The sequence below is a fragment of the Lacerta agilis genome, chromosome 10 (assembly GCF_009819535.1).
Source record: "Lacerta agilis isolate rLacAgi1 chromosome 10, rLacAgi1.pri, whole genome shotgun sequence".
In the NCBI taxonomy this organism is placed as follows: Eukaryota; Metazoa; Chordata; class Lepidosauria; order Squamata; family Lacertidae; genus Lacerta; species Lacerta agilis.
The window spans coordinates 42,335,066-42,357,659 of record NC_046321.1 but is presented as its reverse complement, the minus strand read 5'-3'; the positions used below and the strand labels follow the sequence as shown (position 1 = coordinate 42,357,659).

The following is a 22,594-nucleotide window of genomic DNA, read 5'->3' as shown; positions in this document are numbered from 1 at the left end:
TGTGGAACCCACCCTAACATGACATGGAATCAGAAGGCAGTTCTTTAAAAGTGGAGATATCTGACAGCCTCGTGTCTGTCCACCACTTGATTGCATAGATATAACGGAGATGGGCAGCGCTGTGTAATTCCCAAACTTGAGGCACTCCCGTTTTAGACAGATGTGTGCCTGTTTCCCACCACCAATAGACAACAAAATTCCAAATTCACCATGGAGCCTGCAGTCTTGAGACACCCTCAAGAGCTAAAAAATCTGATTCAGCATTGCAACCAGCATCATGAGCTATGGCATAAAATATTTGTAAAAATACACCATTAGGATTCAGTATGATCCATGTCGCTTTCAAATCTGTAGGCTGCAGTCATGCATTCTATTACATTCAGCGGGGCTACTGCAAACTAAGTGAGCGTGGTACTTGCTACAGCTCTCCAACACTTGGTACTCTTTGGTTTGCACATTCGAGCTGGAAAGGTCCAAGAGACGGAAAATGGTAGAGTTTGAAATATGTTTAAGGCTGTACCTATAGAAACATGCCTGGTAGTATGTATGGTTGAACTCAGTGGGTTACTTCTTAGCAGAGACAGTCAGGATTTACAGTACATGTAAGGTAAAGGTAAGGACCCCTGGATGGTTAAGTCCAGTCAAAGGCAACTGTGGGGGTGCAGTGCTCATCTTGCTTTTCAGGCTGAGGGAGCCAGCACTTGTCCACAGACAACGTTCTGGGTCATGTGGCCAACATGACTAAACTGCTCTGGTGCAACAGAACACCTGTGATGAGTGCCAGTGCACAGAAACGCTGTTACCTTCCGCTGCAGCATTACCTATATATACTTTCACCGGTGTGCTTTCAAACTGCTAGGTTGGCAGAAGCTGGGACAGAGCAATGGGAGCTCACCCCATTGCATGGATTCGTTACTACCGACCTTCTGATCAGCAAGCCCAAAGGCTCAGTGCCGTGTGTGTGTGTGTGTGCTGTATGTTTATATTAGTATCTTGTTGTGCTGTCAGAGTACAGCATTTCTTTTGTTTGGCACAAAGAGGTAAAATATGTATGTGTCAATTGTAGATTATGGAGCCTGAGTAGAAAAAAGTATGGTTGAGAGAATACGCTTTCAGATATCAAAATTTATACATGAAAAGTGCTTTTATATAGGAATTAAGCTACAACTGCAGCCTGTAATTATCTTGCGTGCTTTGTTTTATTGTTGTACATTCACTGAGAATCTGCTGTCTAGGGCATTGCAATACAGGTGTACTGGATGATCTCACTTCACTCTACTATACCTTGAGGTGGCACAGAGACACCACTTCAAAGCCAAATCCATGCACATAGGGGATGTATGTATTTAGAAACCATACTACAAGGGGCATCCTAGAAAAACAATCAATTTCTTGCCAAAGCACCTGTGTAGATGTTGCTTTACAGTGCAATCCTAATCAGTTCAATGGGGCTTACTCCAAGAAAGGTTATACAAGATACGGCCTTAAACATCTGTTTATTAGAAATAGGATATAAGCCATTTAAATGCATTATTCTGTCCATTCAAAATAGGTGCAAGGTACATATATAAGTATTTTGTATGATTTGATGGGCCACTGGCCTGATTCACCAGGCTCAACAACTTTTGGGGTGTTTGGTTTTTACTCTTTGAAATATGGCAACCCTATCTTATGTTCTTTTGGTACTTATACCAATCCACTGTATAATAATGATGCATTGTTATGAGTGTTAAAAATAAGAAGCAAGAACATAAACTTGGTAGCACTGACTGGATACACTGAGTCTTTACCTTCGCTTCTCCTCCTCTCCCCAAGGCATGGCTTGAAGTGCAGTATTTATTTAATCTTTAACTGATCTCTGCCTAAGACCAGAGCAGGTGCCCAGGAAGGCAGATCAATGCTTCGTTTTGGATCTACTACTCGGTCTAGCCAAGGAAATTGTAGTCTCCATATCAGAGATAAGGAAGCTTTGACTTGAGGGTGGGTGTGGCCATTCAGGCATGCTGTCCGGCTCTTGGGATGCTTTCCAAGCTGTGCCCTGCCCTGCCCAGGCCACACTGCTCTCTGGCTCTGCTCTGCTTCCTTCTTGAGTGCCTCTGCCTGGCTGTAATACATCCTTCAACTGTGGAAGTTGCTCTTGCTTGCTGGGATGGAGAGATGTGCTTGTGTGTGAAGAAATCTCTGACTTCTGCATGTGGGCAGCAATGTAGCCTTCTGCATTCAGTGTTCCACCCTCTATAGGTGTGTGACCTCCATAAGTTTTCCTATGAGGGAATGTGGACCTCAGGCTGGAAAAGGTCCCCCACCCCTGTCTATATGCTGCTTATCAAACCTGGTGAGTGTTTTTACTTTGATCTGACATTGGATTCCCACCCCTAATATTCTCTGGTGTGGCTACTGGGTAGAAGGTCAAAGGCATTGAACATGATGGGTATCTTTTTTTTCCTCAAGACAAAACAGATTTGGACACAGTAGAGTATGAGACTTTTATACTGGAGGCCCCCTTGATATGTGAAAACTCTTCTTCCAAACCCAGGAGGCGATGCTGCACCTCAGTCTTGTGGATTTTAGGTCACATTTATATCCACCAGTTTAATGCTTGAAAAAGTGTGCAAATTCCATTTGTATAGGTTTTGGCATGATACAACGGGATAAAGGTTTATTGCTGCGCTTTTAAAATAATTGTAGGACTTTGAGAAAAGTGCTACTTTTCATGAAAGTGAATAGAAAAGACATCAATTTGTTGCTATTAACATGACATCAAGGACTGTTTAATTGGGTGAAACTTTGTGATTACCACCCTTTTTCTTTCTCAACTTCAACCATTGTTTGGAACAATGCTTTGCTTTATCGGTCATCGTAGTAATTCTTGGTAGTGAAATTTCTCCATTTAACCCAGTATCTTTTTACTTTACTATTGAGGTCAACTTCATAGAGAAAATAATGCTATTTCAAACCATTATAACAAATCTCCTTGCCTGAAGGCTGAAGTGGTGCTGAATAACCTTTGCAGCCCTTTAGAGAAGGGGAAGCTTCAAGAGTCCTAGCACGTGTTAATGCTAAAGGAGATGGTGGGCTAAGGTTGGACTATTTAAGCCTACCTCTCCTTCCTACAGCCTCTTCCATTCCTTGGCACCCACCCCTTGCTCTTTGTTCAGTATACCTGTAGGCATTGCTAGTTGCCTTCTGGGACCAAGTAGGATTTTTTTGGCTTTGCTGATTTACTTTTTGGCCTACACTGTACTGATTTGGTGGCTGGTGCTCTTAGCAGGTGGCAGCCATTGAATAGGTTAATTGGCCACATAGGCCAAAAATAATAAGGTTTGCTGAGCCTCCTTAGGCATCTTTAAGAGTAACAGATTTGTCTTTGAGGCTGTGGTTAGGGAACATCTTTGGGGCCAACCTATGAAGCAGGATAGGGCATAAGGAAAGGGGATGAAATGCTATTCCTCATTCTTAGCAGGGCTGACTTGACCACAGTTGCCATATGCAGCTACTATCCACACCATTTCCTCCCACCGCTGGTCCATTTTAAATGAATAAACGTGGCCTATTTCACACAACCTTGTGTCTCACCTCCTTATTTTCCACTGTTGGTACAAATTAATGTTCCTAGCTGAATGTTTTTGTTTGTTGTTAACCAAATAAAGCTATTGACTAAGAACTTCATTCTATGTAACAATTCCTCACTGGAAACAAGAGTGGCAAAATATATATGCCAGAATAAATTTGTTAGTTATAAGTTGCCACAAGACTGATTGTTTTGCTGAAACCAACAAACACAACTGCTCCTCTGGAAATTTTTTGATGCTGTACACCACAGGGACAGGCAGGAGGACACAGTCAAAATGTGACATAGCAGCCAAGTGGCAAAGGTTTCTGCCTTCCTGAAAGTTGAGGATTCAGGTGCAGTGTTAACCTTGGTTCCCAAACAGCTTAGTTGTCAAACAAATTGGCTCCCGAATGTCGCAAACCCAGAAGTAAGTGTTCCAGTTTGTAAACGTTTTTCGGAAGCCAAACTTCCGATGAGGCTTCTGCAGCTTCTGATTGAGTGCAGGAAGCTCCTGCAGCCAATCGGAAGCCATGCCTTGGTTTTTGAACGGTTTCTGGAGTCAAACAGACTCCCGGAATGGATTAAGTTCGAGAAACCAAGGTACCACTGTAGTGCCTCAGACATCTGTCATCAGCCTATCCAGCCTACAGATGAGACTTGATGGATAATGTACGGTATATAAAAACACTGCTTTCTTTCATGTGAATAGGCATGTCCAACAGGTAGATCGTGATCTACTGGTAGATCACTGGACATCTGTGGTAGATCACTGGTAGATCACTGGCTCCCCCCCAAAAAAAGCTCAGCAACTTTGGCTCCCCTAAAAAAAGCCCCCCAAACAGGGCTTTCCTTCAAAAAAAAAAAAAGCTCAACTTTGACCTGAACCCCCCAAAAACTTGGATGGCTTTCCTTTCTAAAAAGAAGCTCAACAACCTTGACCTGAACCCCCCAAAAGGGGGTAGATCACTGCCAGTTTTTAACTCTGTGAGTAGATCGCATTCTCTTGGAAGTTGGCCACCCCTGCTGTAGAACATGGCAAAACACATTTATTGTAAAGTGTTTCATCTGTGCTGTTTGGAATCAAGGATAGTGAATGTATAGGTTGGAACTATACATATGTAGTCAGAAGTAAATTAAAATAGGATCAACCTATAGCTACCCCGGGGACCAGTTGTTTGAAGAATGGTGTGCATATACATTAAGCAAATAATGTATTGCTAAGGTTATTGAGGTCTTGCTAAGTTCAATAGGATTTACACCCAACTAATTTTGGCCAAACTGCGGGAGGCAGTGGAGGATAGGGGTGCCTGGCGTGCTCTAGTCCATGGGGTCATGAAGAGTCGGACACGACTGAATGACTGAACAACAACAACAACAACAACAACAACAAAAGTGTCATAGGATTTTGGCATTAGTAACATAGAATTTGTAGGCCAGGACTGAACTGTTAAAAACCAGAGGATGGGGAAAGCTGGAGTTATGAACTGCGCCACTTACTTTTGAAAATTGGCTTTCTAGTAATTACCGGTAGCTATATTAAAGCATAGCTGATTCTGAAGTGTATGTTTTTTCTTTTGAAGAGTTGAAAAAATTGAGGTAGGAAATGCCCTACAAGATAGGTTGTCTGCATTATTTCAGTCATCCTGCACAATACCGGTACTTAATAACAGGATCCAGTGACATAACCCTTTGCTATTTGCATGATGTTGTGATTAAACTGAAGTTTGCCTAATTATGTAGTGGCATAGCTCTAATCCATTTGCCAACTCTCATTGATGACTAAAAGACACAATGTAGGGTTAGAAAACTCCTGAACATCTTGTTGCTCAAGCATTTAAAAATGTGATGCTGGTACCTTTGGAATACTAAAATACTGTGCATGAAGGTGTGATAAGAAATAGCCCACAGTCAATCATATCCCCATAGTATTTCGGATTGCTTTGATTGCTATCTGGTCTCAAGTGTTCCAAATAACATTAAGCATCAGTGGTGTAGCTCATTCAGAGTACATGCCAAATCACAGTTAAAGAAGGTTTCCATTATGGTTTTGTGGCTAACTGTGGTTGTGATCCTAGTTCTAGCAACCCAGAATAGTTTAGGGCTACTCTCATTTTGACTCAAGAGAATCACCATTTTATAGTTCAAATTGAGAAAAATAAATACAGTAAATGGACAAAAGTACAAAGATTCAAAAAATGTTTAGGGGTATGCGTACCACTGCACCCCCCCCCAAAAGACACTGGATATATAACAAAAGTGTGTGTTTTGCTGTTGCCAATGAGCAGACTAATTTGAGCTATATCAAGGGCAGTGGAAAAGGGAGAGCAAGGTTTGTAATCAACTAAGTCCTATTCAGAGTAGACCCACGGAAATAAATGAAACTAAGGACTCAGCTACATTAGTAAAAAACCAATGTTTTAATGTGTTATAAACCTGCAACACCAGATGGCTCAGGAGAGGGGAAAAAATACGTGCAATTTTTACATGGCGTTTTTTCCCCTGTGTGTAGATCTACCCTGTAAGCCATAGCCATTAACTTCAGATTGTCTGCTCAGAGTTGAATACCAAGCAAACCATATAATTAAATATATACTGTATTTAATTATATTTTGCTTATAGAAAGAACCATTCCAAAATATTTTTATTGTTAGACTGAACTTTTCTGAGATGAATTTAAGTGCTGTCCTTAGGATGACAATATATATCCTTCTGAGGTGGGGTGGGGAACCCATTTCCATACACTTTTCAGTCCTAAGCATAGCTGAAAAAAGCAAGTGTGATGGGAGATTTTACTTCTTCTCATTTTCGTTTAAACATTTATTCTTCTCTAAAAACGTTTTAAGTACGATTTAAAAAGTAGATTGTTATCTGGACCATTGAAAACAAAAATATAAAAAGCCAGTGAAAGAATAATGTGCAATCTAAGGAAAATTCTGGCTGTGTGAAAAAAATATCAAAAAGGTGCAGTAAAGTGAGGAGTTTCTACATCTGATTAACATCTCTGTACAATTCACTGTTTTGGCTAGTTTACAATTAATAAATCATGATAGATCAGATTTGTTTATTTGTATCTAGTCACGAGACCACCACACAACAAAAGTTTAATAGTATAAGGTAAGTAAATAAATTCACCATGTGTCATAAATGTTTATGATGCATGGTAAGGTTATTGAGATCATGGTGGCTAAGCTCAAGGATGCTAGCATTATAGAAATACATTTTAGTCAATTCTGTTTTCCTTGACATGTATAAATTGGCAAACTATGCTGCTTTTAAATACTGGGCCATCTTGTACTTAAATAAAGCACAACTAAACTAACATGCTGCATTCCCTGTTTGCTTAATCTGTATGCATTTACAGGTAGGTAGCCGTGTTGGTATGCCATAGTCAAAACAAAATAAAAAATAAAAAAAAATTCCTTCCAGTAGCACCTTAGAGACCAACTAAGTTTGTTCTTGGTATGAGAATCTGAAGAAGTGTGCATGCACACGAAAGCTCATACCAAGAACAAACTTAGTTGGTCTCTAAGGTGCTACTGGAAAGGAATTTTTATATGCATTGTCAGGGTTGTGTGACTTTAAGGGGAGACTGAAAAAGTCATTGCATAGCATACACCCGGTGCTCCTTTTTTTGTGGTGACTGCTCTGTGGAAATGATATGTAAACTGACAGGGTGGTGTGGTGGGGGAAGGAAACTCCCTTTAAACTAGTAAAATGCAAGGGTCTGGCAGAGTGAAGGCACCTTCAGTTTGGCTTAGTATCTGGAGTGCAGAGGACAATTGGCCTGACAGAGGGAGCCCGACTCCAGCTGTGAACGCGTGCATGAAGCTGACCTTCCCAGTCAACATGCCAACTGAGATTAGACTTCCTTCAAGTGTTCCCTTGTTAACTTGGCCTTTTTCCCCCCAGTGGAGTTTGTCTTTCAAATGCTTACCATTAAAATTGCAACTCAGATTTGGAGCAGCTTGGAAAGCTTTCTTTTTATACTCTCGGCAGCCTCTGCCCATTATTGTTTAAAGACTGCAATTGTAATCATTTCCACCGAAATCAGTGGGATTTGTATCCAAGTGAATAGGATGGGGGTGGGGTTGTTAATTGTTTGCAGGCATTTAAAAATACCATTTATGTTTCCTTGTTGTTAATTTAAGGAATAGTATTATCGTGATTGCTGAGGTCTTGAGGCGAGTTCCATTGTTGCCAAACAGAGCAGAATTCTTTGGGTTTGGGATTATGGTAACTGAGAAAGCTTGAGTGTGGACTACTGATCATGAAACAGATAAGGTCTGGATGATTAACCCCCTTCAGTAACAATGCAGTGAGCTTAAGTGGTAGAGGGTCTGGACCCCAATATGCATGTGTGCATACAGAAACTTATCTTCATCTAGGTAAGCATGAGGCTTTACAATATTTAAGGGATACTTTCAAAATGGGCCAAAATACTTTTAGACAGTGCAGAGCAGGGTCCTGGAAGTATGGATTGTGGAGGGGTACATGGCCTGGGTACAGTTCAGAGGGCCGGACAGACAAGCCTGCAGGGCCTCATCCATCCATAGGGCTGAGATTCCCTCACCCTAATTTATAGCAACCCTGGCTGTTCATGGCATGGCAGTTGAAGTCTGTGCAGTTCAGTATATGTGCAGTTCAGTATATGTGGAACCACAACTGAAAATGGTCCAGATACCTCAGTTAGTTCAGGACAGGGCATCAAGATTGTTAAGCAGGACCAGACAAGTTGAGAGCTTTACCCCTGGCGGTCTTTTTCAAGCTCAGTTCAGAGTCATTACACAACTTTTTAAAATAGGGTTATAAGACCTATATTTGAAAGGCAGCCTTTCGGAGCTGGTGGAAATTTAAGTGTGAAGATGCTGCTGTGGAATTATCTGGTCGTAATGTTTTGTAATTGTCTTTATTGTGTTTTAATATTTTAAGGTGCCTCAAATGCAGGAGAGACAATATAGAATTATTTTAAATAAATAAATATGGATAGTTTGGGACTCCTTTCATTTTAGTTATTTAACAACATTTATATTGCAGCTTGATTGTAAACAAAACCTCTAAGTAGTCTACAAAAATAAAGCAAAAATTAAAGTCAATAGAAGGCCAAGTTTAAAAATTCATAACGTAATTAAAATCAACAGTAAAGCTAAAAACAGGCTATTTGTTATTTATTCATTAAATGTCTATACCCCTCTTAATCTGATGATCACAGGGTGGTTTACGCTATAAAAACACAAAAATAGATAGCAAAGTAACAAACAATAATACCCCACCACACACACACACACACACACACACAGTCCATAGATGGTTTAATTAGCCAAAGGCTTGGGAGAAGAATAATGTTTTTGCCTGGTGCCTAAAGATATGTAACGAAGATGCCATGTGTCAGCTTCTACGTGTCTACATAGGCTTATCTGAATGAAAAGGGAGTTACAAAGTGTAGGTACAGTCGTACCGCCACTTAAGTATCCCTCCGGTTACTTAAACGTTGGGATATGTAAGTAGCAAACCCGGAAATATATTTCCGGGTTTTTGCCACGCGCGCATGCGCAGAAGCAGTCTCTCCAGTTGCGAAAACCTCGGGATCCAGCCGGACCTCTGGAACGCTACCACTGTAAAGGTAAAGGGACCCCTGACCATTAGGTCCAGTCGTGTCCGACTCTGGGGTTGCGGCACTCATCTTGCGTTACTGGCCGAGGGAGCCGGCGTACAGCTTCCGGGTCATGTGGCCAGCATGACAAAGCCGCTTCTGGCGAACCAGAGCAGCGCACGGAAACGCCGTTTACCTTTCTGCCGGAGCGGTACCTATTTATCTACTTTGTTACATACTAAGCTAGAACAAGAGGCAGAGGCTGTGTAGGTTCCAAAAGTCCTTTATTATTGAAAACAGAACTAGACTTCAAGAACAGCCATGTTGCCTATGAGCCTGCCCGAGCCAGACTGACTAGCTGCTGCTAAACTCTGTTAGTTAACTTGTTTCCGATAGGAGTGTTCACCCACCAAGCTCGTCTGTAATTGGCTAGGTCGCGCCAGGAGGCGGACCCTGTAAGGTGGTTGAACAGCTCCTATTGGTTCCCATACATACTTGTACTGTACTTTGACGTGCTTTCGAACTGCTAGGTGGGCAGGAGCTGGGACCGAGCAACTACTGTTCATATCTTTGGGGACTCAGCTACATTTACTAAAGACAAGTGAAATACCATGAAATACAGGAAATGTTAGTTGAAGCAGTTCTCCAGTTTTGTTTGCTTTAGAGAGGAAGTGTTTATGATTTTTTTCTTTTTTCTTTTTAAAGAAACTTAGTTGGTTAAACTACCGGTACTTGGCTTGAAGAATTTGCACGTGGTCCCTTTGCTAGCAGCAATTCCAAAGATCATGGTACATGAGTAGCTTGGTTTTCTATTCTTAACACATTCGACCAAATATTTCCTTGCTACTTCTTAAACTGATGAAGATTAAAGACTTAGAGCTCCAAAGTTCTTATTGTGTTATCTTTGAAGTAATTGAATATATTCATTAAAAAATAATAATGGGGGGCGGACTATATGTATATAGATCAGGGATGATGAACTGCCATAGATCTCATTTTGGGTCATGAGGCCATTTTCCCCCAAACCATGCCACCTACCCCACATCTGACATCTTATGTGATGTCAGGAGTGGGGTAAGTATAGATAAAGCTTCCAAGGCACAATCAAGACCCTTAAAGTGCAAAGGATTTATATCACCAGCTGTCAGAGGACAGGTGGTGACTTCAAGCCTGCTATGTCAGCTGTACTACCTAAGGTCATGCAGCCGCCCCTGCAGGAAACAGAGCTTTGAGTCTCACCACCTACCAGTTTATGGGTGGCAACTTCACACCCCACTTTTCCCTCTGTAAAGTATTATAGATTATTTATCCCATCCATCAATAGCTTTGAAAGATAGGCAAACATGTGATGTGAAGAAACTGAGGCTCAGATATAGCGACTTGCCCAGGGTCCCCCATGAGCTTGTGGTAGAGTATATAGTTTGAACCCAGTTCTGCCATGTGCAAATCCAGTAACTTACCTGGGGTGCAACACTGAATTAGGATCTTATCACTCTGCCTTTTGAATCCATGGCAGCTGTGGTTTCTGTCCATATGTCCTTCTGCTATGTTGACATAGGCTGTACCACCATGGAGTGAGTGAGTGTGGTGGTGGTGTTGTTTTGCATGCCAATCCAATAACTGAATCCAGCCGTTTCATGGTCACATCAACTTCTGGTTGCGCAACTGGAAGCTAACATGTCCTTGCTGAACTACATATCTGTCACAGACCGAAAGTGTTTCGAAAGCTGGCCCTTGTTTTTGGACCAGCCTAATGGCTTGCTTTATTCTTCATTTTGTCACACTTTGTCTTAATTTTGTTTACCTTTTCCCATGTCTCCTAGAAGTATCCTTGCTGCTTTGTCATCTCAGCTTACTAGATATGGCCACAGGATTTGCAATCAACCTGTTCAAATGATGTACTGGTCAACATGTTTCATAAAAATTTTAATTCCCAAAGCTACACTATGAATTTGTTTTTAACATTTCAAATATAAGTTAAATTAAATTGCTTTGTTTGCTTTATAATTTAGACAACCCAGTAGGCTGCCTTGGAAGTCCATTCAATCCATTAACATTAAATCAACAACTTGAGCTTCTTTCTGTCTTCCTCCAGCAGGATTAATGGATTTTGGCATGATTGGGACATCTAACAGTAAAAGCTCTTGCTGGGAGAGCTAGGAAGCTTGACTAATTCCCAGCAGTGCTGACTTCATAAAGTTTTATTTCAAGGTTTTAAGTTTGATGGAAGATTAAAGGTAATGACTTCATGCTGATATCTTTGAGTGTGGAATACATGAACACCATTATCAAATCTGTAGTGCAAAAGCTGCCTTTCTAACTAGGAATATGAACAAGGAAGTTTTACATATTACTCTACCACATAAGACTTTTTGTATTTATTTGAAGCGGAACTCTTGACATCTGTTAAGCAGTATCTTCTCCAAATTTTTGAATCATACCTGATAGGTAATGCCAGAAAGCCTGAGACTTAGTTTCAATACCTGGCAGAGAGAGAACTATGTTTCGTTAAAAACAGTTTATGTTTTAATAGAAGAACAGAAGAGCTGTTGATAATGTTCTTGTAACAAGAACATCAATTTTCACCAGCAAATTAAACTCTTATTAAAGTTTCTTCTCTCCCACCCAGACATTTCAGACTTGAGAATGAGTATTCAGGATCAAAGCATATTAAGTACATGTTACTGGTGTGGCAAACAACATTTTTGTCCCTTTATTAGATTTATTTTTCTCTTCTGAAAACTGCAGTGACCAGTATATAGATTGTGAAAGAAGGCTGGCAGGGTAGTATTCTTTGATTCCTAATTAACACCTTCGGTCTCAAAAGAGAGAACTAACAGAAATACCATAAAATGTTACAGCCGCATTGTTATTCCGCTTGGTTGGTTTGTTAAAAGTCGGGCTGGGCATTGGCAGCTGCAATAAAGGGAAAGCTCAATGGATGTTTTGTATTGCGCCCACTGAAGTGAAGAAGGCAACCATTTTATTTTCAAATGGGCAGCTGCATAGTGAAGTTTAAATGGATCTAAATACAAGACCTACTGTTAACATATAGTAATTGACAATAAATAAAGGAATAGCACAGCCAACTTCCATCTGTTTTGTCTGTGGCACACAAACTTTAGGAAAACTTTTCACGAAGAAACAAACACACTTGCAAAATTCTGTGAACAGAAAAAAATGAGAGTGCAACCCATTAACAGGGTGAAACATTTAGAGTTAAAGCAGAACTTTTGAAGCATTTTAGAAAGCCACTATTTCAAATAACACATTTATGGCATACACAATATCAGGACTCCTGTCACCCACTTTTGTTTATTTTTAAATCATTTTTCCTCCTCAAGTGTATAAATTGAGACATCATTATCATTCCAGCCCTTCACATTCTTATTTTGCCATAGCAGTGAAATAATGAGAACATTTAAACTCTGGTCAGATAAGATGCACACACATTTAGAAAATGCAATTAGGGAAATATGGAAATCTAGATGTTTCATCAAATGCTTGCTAAGGAGTTCTCTGTTCTTTTTGTGCACAATGACCGAACTAAAGAACTTCAGTCACTGTGTAAGAACCATTGTTCCAGCCACAGCACTTATTAGAAACAGAGTCCAGACTGGCGTGGGAAATACCTATGAATTTGACATCACCCCTATTTTGGAGAGAAATGGAGTGGAATAGAAAGTATAAGGAGATTTTACTGTTGCATTCTAATCAGCCATGATCTGTCTAATTTGTTTTGCTTCAGAAGATAAAACTAATATCCCTCTGGATAAAAGTAATTAGCAAGCCAATAGTATCGTGTTGAATATGGAATGGAACAGCAGACACTGTAACTTTTGGGAGCATAGTACTGTATAACTTTTCAGATCATCAGAGAATACATTATTTCAAACTGTGATGCTGACATAGGATAGGTTTTAACTAACAATTCTGTTTCAAATTGGGAAGAATAAGATTATGAAACTAAATTATTATCTGTATTACTGAATACAGGTTCTGCTATCTGTATTTAAATATTAAAAGTGTCTTGGTTGGAATATGACATTGTATTTTCCTAAGTTCCTTAAATTTATTACCAGTGATTGGAATATGGATAATGTGCTACTAATCAGCCATAGTTAGTATTTTATTTAAGAAATACATTTGTTAATTTATACCATTTACTCATCGTAGTCATATTTAAATTTTGATACACACACACACAGGGAAATATGCTTAGCTTTTATTGCCTTATACAAATTGACTCAGTCCTTCTTGATGGTTCTTTCCTTCTGAGGTCATGTATCAAACTGAATAGTTCTAGGTTGTCAAGTACTTTGGGGACTTAATGACTGGACCCACCTAGATTAGTTGCATGCAGAGGTTTAAGTACTGTAGTTTGTTTTATTGTTAGACACCTGACATGAAAAAAGGTGAAACATAAATATGGAAATGGAATAAGATACTTGTTCTTCTTCAGCCCATTAGCTTCCTCTTCTTTATTTCCCTGATTCCCCTTTCTCTGTGATTCTGTTAACCTCTATCTACCAAGTCTCTGCTTTCCTCTGCCTCATTTCAACTTTCCCATTTTGTGCTCCCCCCCCCTATCCTGACCCATAGAGGCTAGTTCTGGGGGGCTCCAGGGAAGAGGCGGAGGCTGGATGCAGCACCTCCCAGCATCAGCTCGCCGCCCTCGCCCACCTCCGCCATGCCGCACCAAAGCAGAGCCGCATCTGGAGCCTCCGTCTGCCATGGCGACCATGGAACAAAGCATCCAGCTGAGCCAGGAGGCACTGTGTCCATCCTCCGCCTCTTCCCCGCCGGAGGAGCCGCCCTCCAGCTGCTGCCCGCCTCCTCCAGCCCCACCAGCAGCGCCATCCTCCCTAAAAAAAAACCTCTGGGAAACGGGTCAGGCGCGCTGGAGGGAGCTTTGCACCACGGCGCTGGATATGCTTAAGACCAGGGGCGTCGCTAGGGGGGGCGCTGGGGGCGGTACGCCCCCGGGCGACAGGGGCCACAAGCGGCGGGTGGGGGCGACAAGCGGCAGGTGGGGGCGACAAGCGGCGCCCCTCCCGCCACTCCCCAGGCAACGCCGGTCACCCCGGGAGCAGCAGCGCTGCACGGATGGGGTGCTCCCTCGGCCGTGCGCTGTTGCTCCTGGGGCGACCGGAGCGAGCGGCGGCGCATGGGGGTGACAAGCGGCAGCCCCTCCCGCCATTCCCAAGCGCTGCCGCTCCCTCCGTCACCCCAGGAGCAACAGCGCACGGCCGAGGGAGCACCCCGTCCGTGCAGCGCTGCTGCTCCCGGGGTGACCGGCAGCGTGGGGAGTGGCAGGAGGGGCCGGCGCTTGTCAGCCCCACGCGCTGCCGCTGGCTCCGTCCCCCCGGGAGCAGCAGCGCACGGTGTGTGCGGTGCTGCTGCTCCTGGGGCAACGGAGCGAACGGCGGCACGTGGGGGTGGCAGGAGGCAGCCCCTCCCACCATTCCCACGCGCTGCCGCTCCCTCCGTCACCCTGGGAGCGGCAGCGCACGGCCCGACGACGGAGTGCGCCTGCGCGCGCAGGCGCACTCTGTCATCGGATCGCCGCTTCCACAGCCTCCTTTTGAGCCGGAGAGCTTAAAAGCGAGCTCTTCGGCTTAAAAGAGGGCTGCAGAAGCGGCGCCGGCACCCCCGGAAACGCCCTGGGGGCGGAGCGTCATGACGTCACAATGTGATGTCACGACTCCCCGCCCCCGGGGCGTTTCCTTTGCCGCCCCGGGTACCGCGGAGCCTTACTCCGCCACTGCTTAAGACGGCCCTGATCATGACCCCCATTTGCTTTGGGTGCCCTGCTCCATTTTCTTCCTATTGTCTCCTGTGGAATAATAATGAGGCAGATGCCAAACTTGGGTTTGCTACAACTTTATTAATCACAATCCTAGAATCATGAAATGATTTGATAGCTGGTGGTGGTGGGGATCTCTTTTTCTCTGCTCAACATTATCTGAGGAACTGGGCTGCCTCTCCAGCAGCAGTTGTCCCTCAGGTGTCATGGCTTAAGCTGTACAATTGTTAAGAGAGATTAAAAAGACATTATTAAATTTTGAACAGTGCAAAATGTTACTAAAACCAGCATGGACTAGCATGGCCATGCCAGAAAACTAAACACAAACTCATTCTAACCTTTAAAAGCAGCAATAAAAAGGTCTTTAAAGTCCACTTAAAGATGTTGAGCAGTAGCACCTTCACATGGAACTGTGGGGCTAACTCTAAGGGCGTCTCAAATAGTGCTGCAAATCTTTCAATCTTGAAATATTTTCAGTTTATGTGATTTGGAGAGCAGGAAGAAGATGCTTCCAGCTATTTAAAAATGTCTTAATCTTTCGCCTCTTGCATCCTTTTTATGAAAGGAACAAAATGAATAAACAATGGAAGTCTATAAAACAAGGAAAAGACAAAACATACTAAAACAATTTTTCCAAAGTTCTTTTTAATTGCATCAAATGCAACATCTAAGATGTTGGAACTCATCTGGGAACAATAAAAGAAATGTAAGTCAAACCACCCTATTTGTCCTTTATCAGCATCATTGCTGAATTGTACCTTTCATTTTTAAAATAGCAACATAATTGAACAATTGTCAGTTTAAAGTTCCCGGATTCAAACTGCTTATACATAATAAAAATAACAAGCCATGACAAATAGGCAAATAGATTTCAATAATTCACTAAAGAATGTCTCTACCAAGCCTTTTGTGGCATATGTCTTGTTTGCAAGACAAATGCAGAGTTGAAATAACAACCCATGAATACCACTGGTGAAATGGCTATGTACACAAGGTGAATGCTAAAGCTTTCCCTTCTGAATGGACCTTTTAATCTAGGCATTATCTAAACTCTGAAAAAGCCTTCAGTGGCCTTACATACAGATTAATGGGAAAAGCTGAGACCTAGAGTTGGGCTATTTGCAGAAAAAGTTTTAAAGATTTACTGATGGTTGACAAATGCCATTTAAGTTTCAAAGCCATCAATAACCTATTGAAAAAGATTTAAAGGGAAACCCTCCCACTATAGAAAGAGACCTGACTCTGAAATATCTCAGCAGAAGCTCCTTCTCTTCCCCCCACCGCAAGCATTCCCTACATACCCTCCACTGACTTGCTTTGCTGTTTGGAGCCCTTGAAACAAGTGGCCTTGGAAAAGAGGAGGTAAGGCCCCTTTTAGAGACATTTGTGTATAACTGATTGTGCCAAACTGCTATTGTGCAGGCATGAGAATTAAACAGAACTGTTTCCAGAAAAGTCTCTGGGATCATGGGCAGCCTTTCAATAGCCTTTCTGCTAATAGTTTTTTAATGTGGGAGATGGGAGTGGCGGAATAAATTTTGTCAAGAATTTTGTCGAATCTGAAACCTTGTCCAAAACCTTTATCCCAACCTGTGTAAAGTTCGAGAAGCTTGTTTCCCTTTCAACTTTCTTAACAACTAGTCAAACTCCAATTTATATGTATGTGGTGTATGCCCTTTTCAGATGCGTTTCTGCAAATATCACCCATACAAACAAGTTAACATTTTGGTGTAGAAAAGAGGAAGAAAAGCACTTACAAACTATTCATAAATTCATTTTAAAAAAAACAACCCCAAAAAACATTTACTCTTGTGAGTTGTATGGAGAATAAAAATATAATTAATTTAATAATATCTGGGGATATTGAGACAAGTATTAATTCATGTTTCTGATTATCTTTATTAGAGTATGGCTAGGTTTCAGCATTGAAATAGCCTTGGTTGCTTTTATGGATGTGTTACACACAACCCCAGTCTCTAAGCAGTGAGATGCTTCAGAGGTTCCTATATTGGCCCAGGGTACTGTGGTCAAAGAAACTGTGGTATCTTTAGGATAAATAAGCTTTAGTTGCACACACACACATATATATAACCTGAGCATAGGATGGAGGAGCTCGCAGTTTTACCCCTCCAACAGATCTTATTTCCCCATTCGGTTTCCAGGGGAGCACCAAATCTAGCACATAGCAAGACAAGTCACTGTCTCTCCAGCTTCCAGCCAAACACTCACAACTTTCACATACGCCACCCCTGTAGGCCTGTTGTTCTCCATCCTGGATGACATGGCAGCAGCCAGGTGAGGTAGGAAAGGCCCATCATTTGTTTCTCCTATTCTCATTTTCCCCCTTTCCCTAACTGCCTGCCTCTCCCCGCTTCTCACCTCTTAAGTTCATAGTAGCACCAGTGTCCTGGTCTCATTTTGTTTATAGCCCAGCAGACGTTGTCTAGCAGTACAGACTACCCTCTCTGTACATGTGTGCAACTGGCTCTTGATACTACCAGACTTTTGCTGAACAGTCTTACCCTGGCAATAGTAACCTGTGCGAGAAGACAGGTAGGCTACCTGGAGGTATTTCAAGGATCAGTGCAATCAGAAGTTGCTAGTATCTGTGCCTATCCAAACCCTATTGTACTGTCCTTTTTCTGGGGACAGAATCACCCCTGGTCTATAATGTAAATAATATTAGAAACATTAGATTTAATGATAACCAGTCACTTCATCGTCCTTTCTCATTACTATAAAGTAATTGTTTGGTATTTATATCTTGAAAACTATTAGCAAAAAAAAATATGAATTTGTGGGGGCGTTTTTTTGAAGCTGCCCTGATAATATATTGCTCACCACATTGGTGACATTGTGTCAGTATACCTAATAAGATTAGAATACTCCTACCACTGTGCTGAGAAGGCCTTTGACAACATCTAGAAAGGGTTTACTCTGTTAAATTTTTGCCTACCCCACAGCTGCTAAAGGCACAAGACCACATTGCATTTGTACTAGTGCAAACCAATTGATAAGTGCAAACCATGAGATTCTTAATCACAGGGTCATGGATTTGAGGCCGATGTTGGGCAAAAGATTCCTGCATTGAAGGGGGTTGGACTAGATGACCCCTGGGATCCCTTCCAGCTCTGCAATCCTATAGTTAACATAAATCATGGTTTGCAAACCAGTTTCAGCTATAAGGTTTTGACCTATCATTACAACCACAATTAGGCATAGCACTGTACCATATTCACTGCTGAAAGAAGGAGGGAAGATTTCATGCAGGATAGAAACAAAGAATTCAGAACCCTGAGACCCTTTCCTTGATTTCTTAACTATGGCTAAGAGAAGTGTTACATCTGCACCAGGTTAACGTGGGTAAAATGCTATGAGAATGGCAGAAATGAACATACAATACTAGTCAGGCAACTGCAATGGTGCCCACAGCATCAGGACCCTGGAGAGTACACAATAAACCCGGTAGACAAAGTTAAAAAGCTAGCAAGTGAGGCTAAGAGCGAAACTACATGTTTTAACAACATTCCTTTAAAAAAAAAAAGGTATACATAAACTATGATTTGTTTTGAAGAAAAAAACATGCTTGGAGCCCTGATCTGGAGTATGTTACCCTGCTGAAAACAGCTATTTGTCCCCCAAAGGTGTAACAGCACATTTAGGGCAAATTGGAGTGCAGGGCGGGGAACCAGACTGGGGACGTTCTAGACTGACATCCAAAATCTGCTTGTTATTCACTGTAAAAGTAGCCAGTTTAAGTACACTTAGCAGAAAAGAAAAGCTTTGTCATCATGTAGCTCAACCCTCGAGTAGGTCAGAGTGTTGCTGCACTGGTCAGAAGCCTACTGAATGCTGATATGCCACTGTATATCAGGTTTGAGTACTTGGGACCCAGCTTCCTAATGGAGGTCACCTGCCAGTCAAAGAGGATAGCACTGAGTTTCTGAGGGCTGCGCTACAGCAGTGCTGGAAAGTCTCCTAATCTCCACAACTTCTAGGTCTGGTATGTTGGTGAAGGCAGGTTGCCAGAAGTAGAGGGGGCTTCCAGAAAAGAAGAATCCTCTCTGAGAATGACAACAGGTGATGGGAGAAAGTCTGGTCCTGAGGGGAAGATGGGGTGGGCTTAAGTAGTGCAGCATCCAACCATAGCAGGATGCAAGTGCATGCATGAGGCCAGATGCCAGGACTTCGCCTTCCCAAATTGGTTCCAAAGGCCACCCACAGGCAACTTGGGGCACAGCAGCAGTGAGATTGTGACAGTTGTTCCCAGGTGTGATTTTTGCAACTGGGTGGCTTTTTGTTTTGTTTACCTTAGCCCGATCTGATTTTTATATGAAAATCTGCAAACTGGACACTAATTCCTTATTTGAAGAAGTGTGCATGCACACGAAAGCTCATACCAAGAACAAACTTACCGGTAGTTGGTCTCTTAAGGTGCTACTGGAAAGAATTTTTTATTTTGTTTTGACTATGGCAGACCAACACGGCTACCCACCTGTAACTGGAACTAATTCCTTAGGCATGTATCAATATTTGTCACAGTACAAATTTGTAGGGTCTTTGTTTTTGCAGAAATCGGCCCTATTAAGAACATTTCCCTTCAAATGTGTAGTATTCATTTTTTTAAAAGCACTGTTGCTGGTATATGTACAAAATACGTCATCACCCGAAGGCTTTATCTTATTGTCCATTAAAATATAATTAATTTGACTGGGATTTCATTTGCTGTACTTTTGTTCCTTTGCCAAAGAAAATCTTTTGTTCCTTTGCCAAAACAAAGGGGGTAGTAGCCAGAGAAATAAAGGCATGATTAAATATTACAACAAAAGAGGGGATTTAATAACTACTCTGGTGTTGTTTAATAAATTAGCTTTTGAAGTGACTGCTAAACAACACATTGAGCTGAAAATGGGTAATTATTAATATTTCTTAACAATAAAACTCATTTATTCCCAAGTTTGCCCTGTGTAACTGTATGCTGTCAAATTAATAGTTGTAAACTATATGTAAAAATGTATTTCTGCATTAAAATGTTGGCTAAAAACAGTGTTAGCCTCTGGTCTGAATAATCAGCATGATAAGAGCTTAAAATGCACACCCACAACACCTGCTTAATATAACATTTCCCACAAAATGAAAGATGTTCTGTACTAAGTATCATTAGCTGCCAGGTCTACAACCTGAGTCAGCTGAAGCAAAATGTTCTAAGTTTCAGGCTGACTTCCTCCAATACAATCAGTGGCTCAAACTTGTGTTCCCTTGTAGCTGGATTACAGCCCACACTGTTAGTGTATCAGGGCAATTGCCACTTTCTTAAGAATAAAAATGGCGATTAGAGCAATTTTTGTATTTTTAATATGCTGATTTTGGGTGTAGCAATACTTATGCTATACTAGTTAATGATTATACACTTCTTAATTTGGTCTTTTTTAAAAAAAATAGTGTTGCTGTTTGCAATGTTTTTATTCTTTATTGTTCATTTAACGTTTTTAATTGGTTTTGATCTGTTGCGCACAGCTTTGGTGGTTTGCAGAAAGGTGATATAGAAATATAATAAAATAAATGAGTTATACAAGTGCAAAACGTGGTGCTGAGTAGAGTGCTGCTGTTCAGGGTTCAGGCCAGTCAGCCATGCATTGTTCTGTAATACTCCGTTCCATTCTCCCCTTCAGTGGGGTATTTTCTGTTTCCCCCGCAACCCCACTTCAAGCAACCAGTCAGCATTCCATGGCCACTGAGGATGCTCAGTCTTCATTGGACTGCTTGGGGGGGGGAGTCCTCCCTTCACTTCTCTCCCCACCCATGAAAGATTTCTCTCTCTCTGTGTGTGTGTGTGTGTGTGTGTATGTATTACTGTTGATGTTTCAAATTGCTTCAGGATGCTTTATGGGAAGTGATTCATTAAAAAAAAAAATAACACAGGTCCATTTGCTTGGATAGCTCCCATTCATAAGTGGCTTGTGCAGGAAAGCCCCACAGTGGGCACAAACCTTTTTAATGTCTTGTATAGCTCCCATGTATTTTAGTGGAGCCTTCCCAGTGAAGCAACGGTAATTACCCTGTACTAGCATGAGGGGGGGGGGGGGACAGGCTTTTTTAAAAAAAGTATAATTAAACGGAATACTGCATAAAAGTGAGGTTGATGTGACTTAGGAAAACCTGTTGGTTTCCTGTGCCAGGAACTACTGTGGAACCCCACCAGGAAGTGTGCTACAAGCAGGATCAGATTGCACCCTTGTTTTGTGGTTCATTTCACTTATTTAATGCAACTTGAGAATCTGCAAAGGGAGCCCATTAAAAAGAGAAATGTAGGGGGTGCTTGGTTTTCTGTGAGTCAAAATATTTGCTATTATAGTATTAGGGCAGTAATATAGGGCACAATTCCTTTGTTTTGCAATCTGCAACTAACAAGAGTGAAATACAGGTTACTACATTGTTTTAAAGTATATTTAAATATTGTTTTATCGTGTTGCAGCTTATCTACCACAGGAATCAATTTTCTTGTAAGAAAGCAAGAAGCAACCTGATTGTGTCAACTATTTTAATTTCTTACTGTGGTGTATTGAAATCAGTAGCTCAACCAAAAATATGTGGTAGTAGTTTTAAAAATTGTATTTAATAAGCCACACCTGCTGTTCTAAAACCATTTGCTTCAAAGCAATGCCATAGAAATTTGTGGGATCATCTGCAATAAATGGCTTAAATACTTCTGGTTAGTTCATCTGACTTTGAAAGGGACCTATTTTTGTTTGTTGTTTTGTTAATGTGCTACTTTAAAATGTACATAAGCTGTATACTGCAGTTACGTGTGCTGTATTAAGACTCTTGTCTCTTTCCTTCCTCAGCGATCTCAGTATGAACAACATCTCTAGACTGTCCTCAAACCCGCTGCACAATCTCCGCTTCCTGGAAGAGCTGTATGTATCTTTGTATCTTTGACTGACATAGTTGAGAGAACATTCTTAGGCACTTCTCTGGGAACCAGATAACACAGCACAGAAAAAGCTGTGAGCTCTGACACGTTTGGCACATGCGGAAACACTTAGCTTGGGGGGGAAAACACCAATTGCTTGTGATTCTAGAAATAAACTTACAAAAAAAAAAACCTAAAGAGTTACCACGAGGCTACAACTTTTCTAAGCAGAGACAAGGCTGTAGAAATTAATTTTTTTAAGGGTTGTTTAAAAAAGCTGGATTGCTATTTGGAAATAGTTAAGCAGCAGGATATTAAAAGTTTGAATACCAGCTCATGTTTATTAAAATAGCAAGTGAAGTTATAATCAAAACCAAAACCTGCTGTCTGGTTCTGCCTGTGTCAAGGACACTTGCATTCACATTTCATGGTACTAAGTCGTCTTGTTGTAATCACTTTTAATTACTGTTTCCTTACTCTTTAGCTTTTAGCATCCCTCAAGGCTGACTATGAAACACAGAACCCTGCGTAGCTTTATTTGTTCTATTTGGTGTTTTCTGTTGTTGTTGTTTTTTTTAAAAAAAGAAAAAACACTATGCTGTAAAAACTAGTTAATCAAACACAGGATCACAAGTGGAATGTTGATCAGCAGTGATGATGGCCAGGCAGAAGAGGAAACCACTCTATGCACATATGATTGCATGTAACAAAGTGACCACAAAACTAAGAATT

At 41.4% G+C, this 22,594-nt stretch overlaps 1 protein-coding gene across 1 annotated transcript in view; it reads left to right on the top strand.

Annotated features, from left to right (window-relative positions):
• The window catches only part of LGR5 (leucine rich repeat containing G protein-coupled receptor 5), a 66,242-nt gene that overhangs the window by 951 nt on the left and 42,697 nt on the right, over positions 1-22,594 (top strand). Inside the window, exon 2 of the mRNA XM_033161931.1 lies at positions 21,795-21,866. Within this exon, the coding sequence (XP_033017822.1) occupies positions 21,805-21,866 (62 nt within the window). The 5' untranslated portion in view covers positions 21,795-21,804. The remainder of the gene's footprint in view (positions 1-21,794; positions 21,867-22,594) is intronic.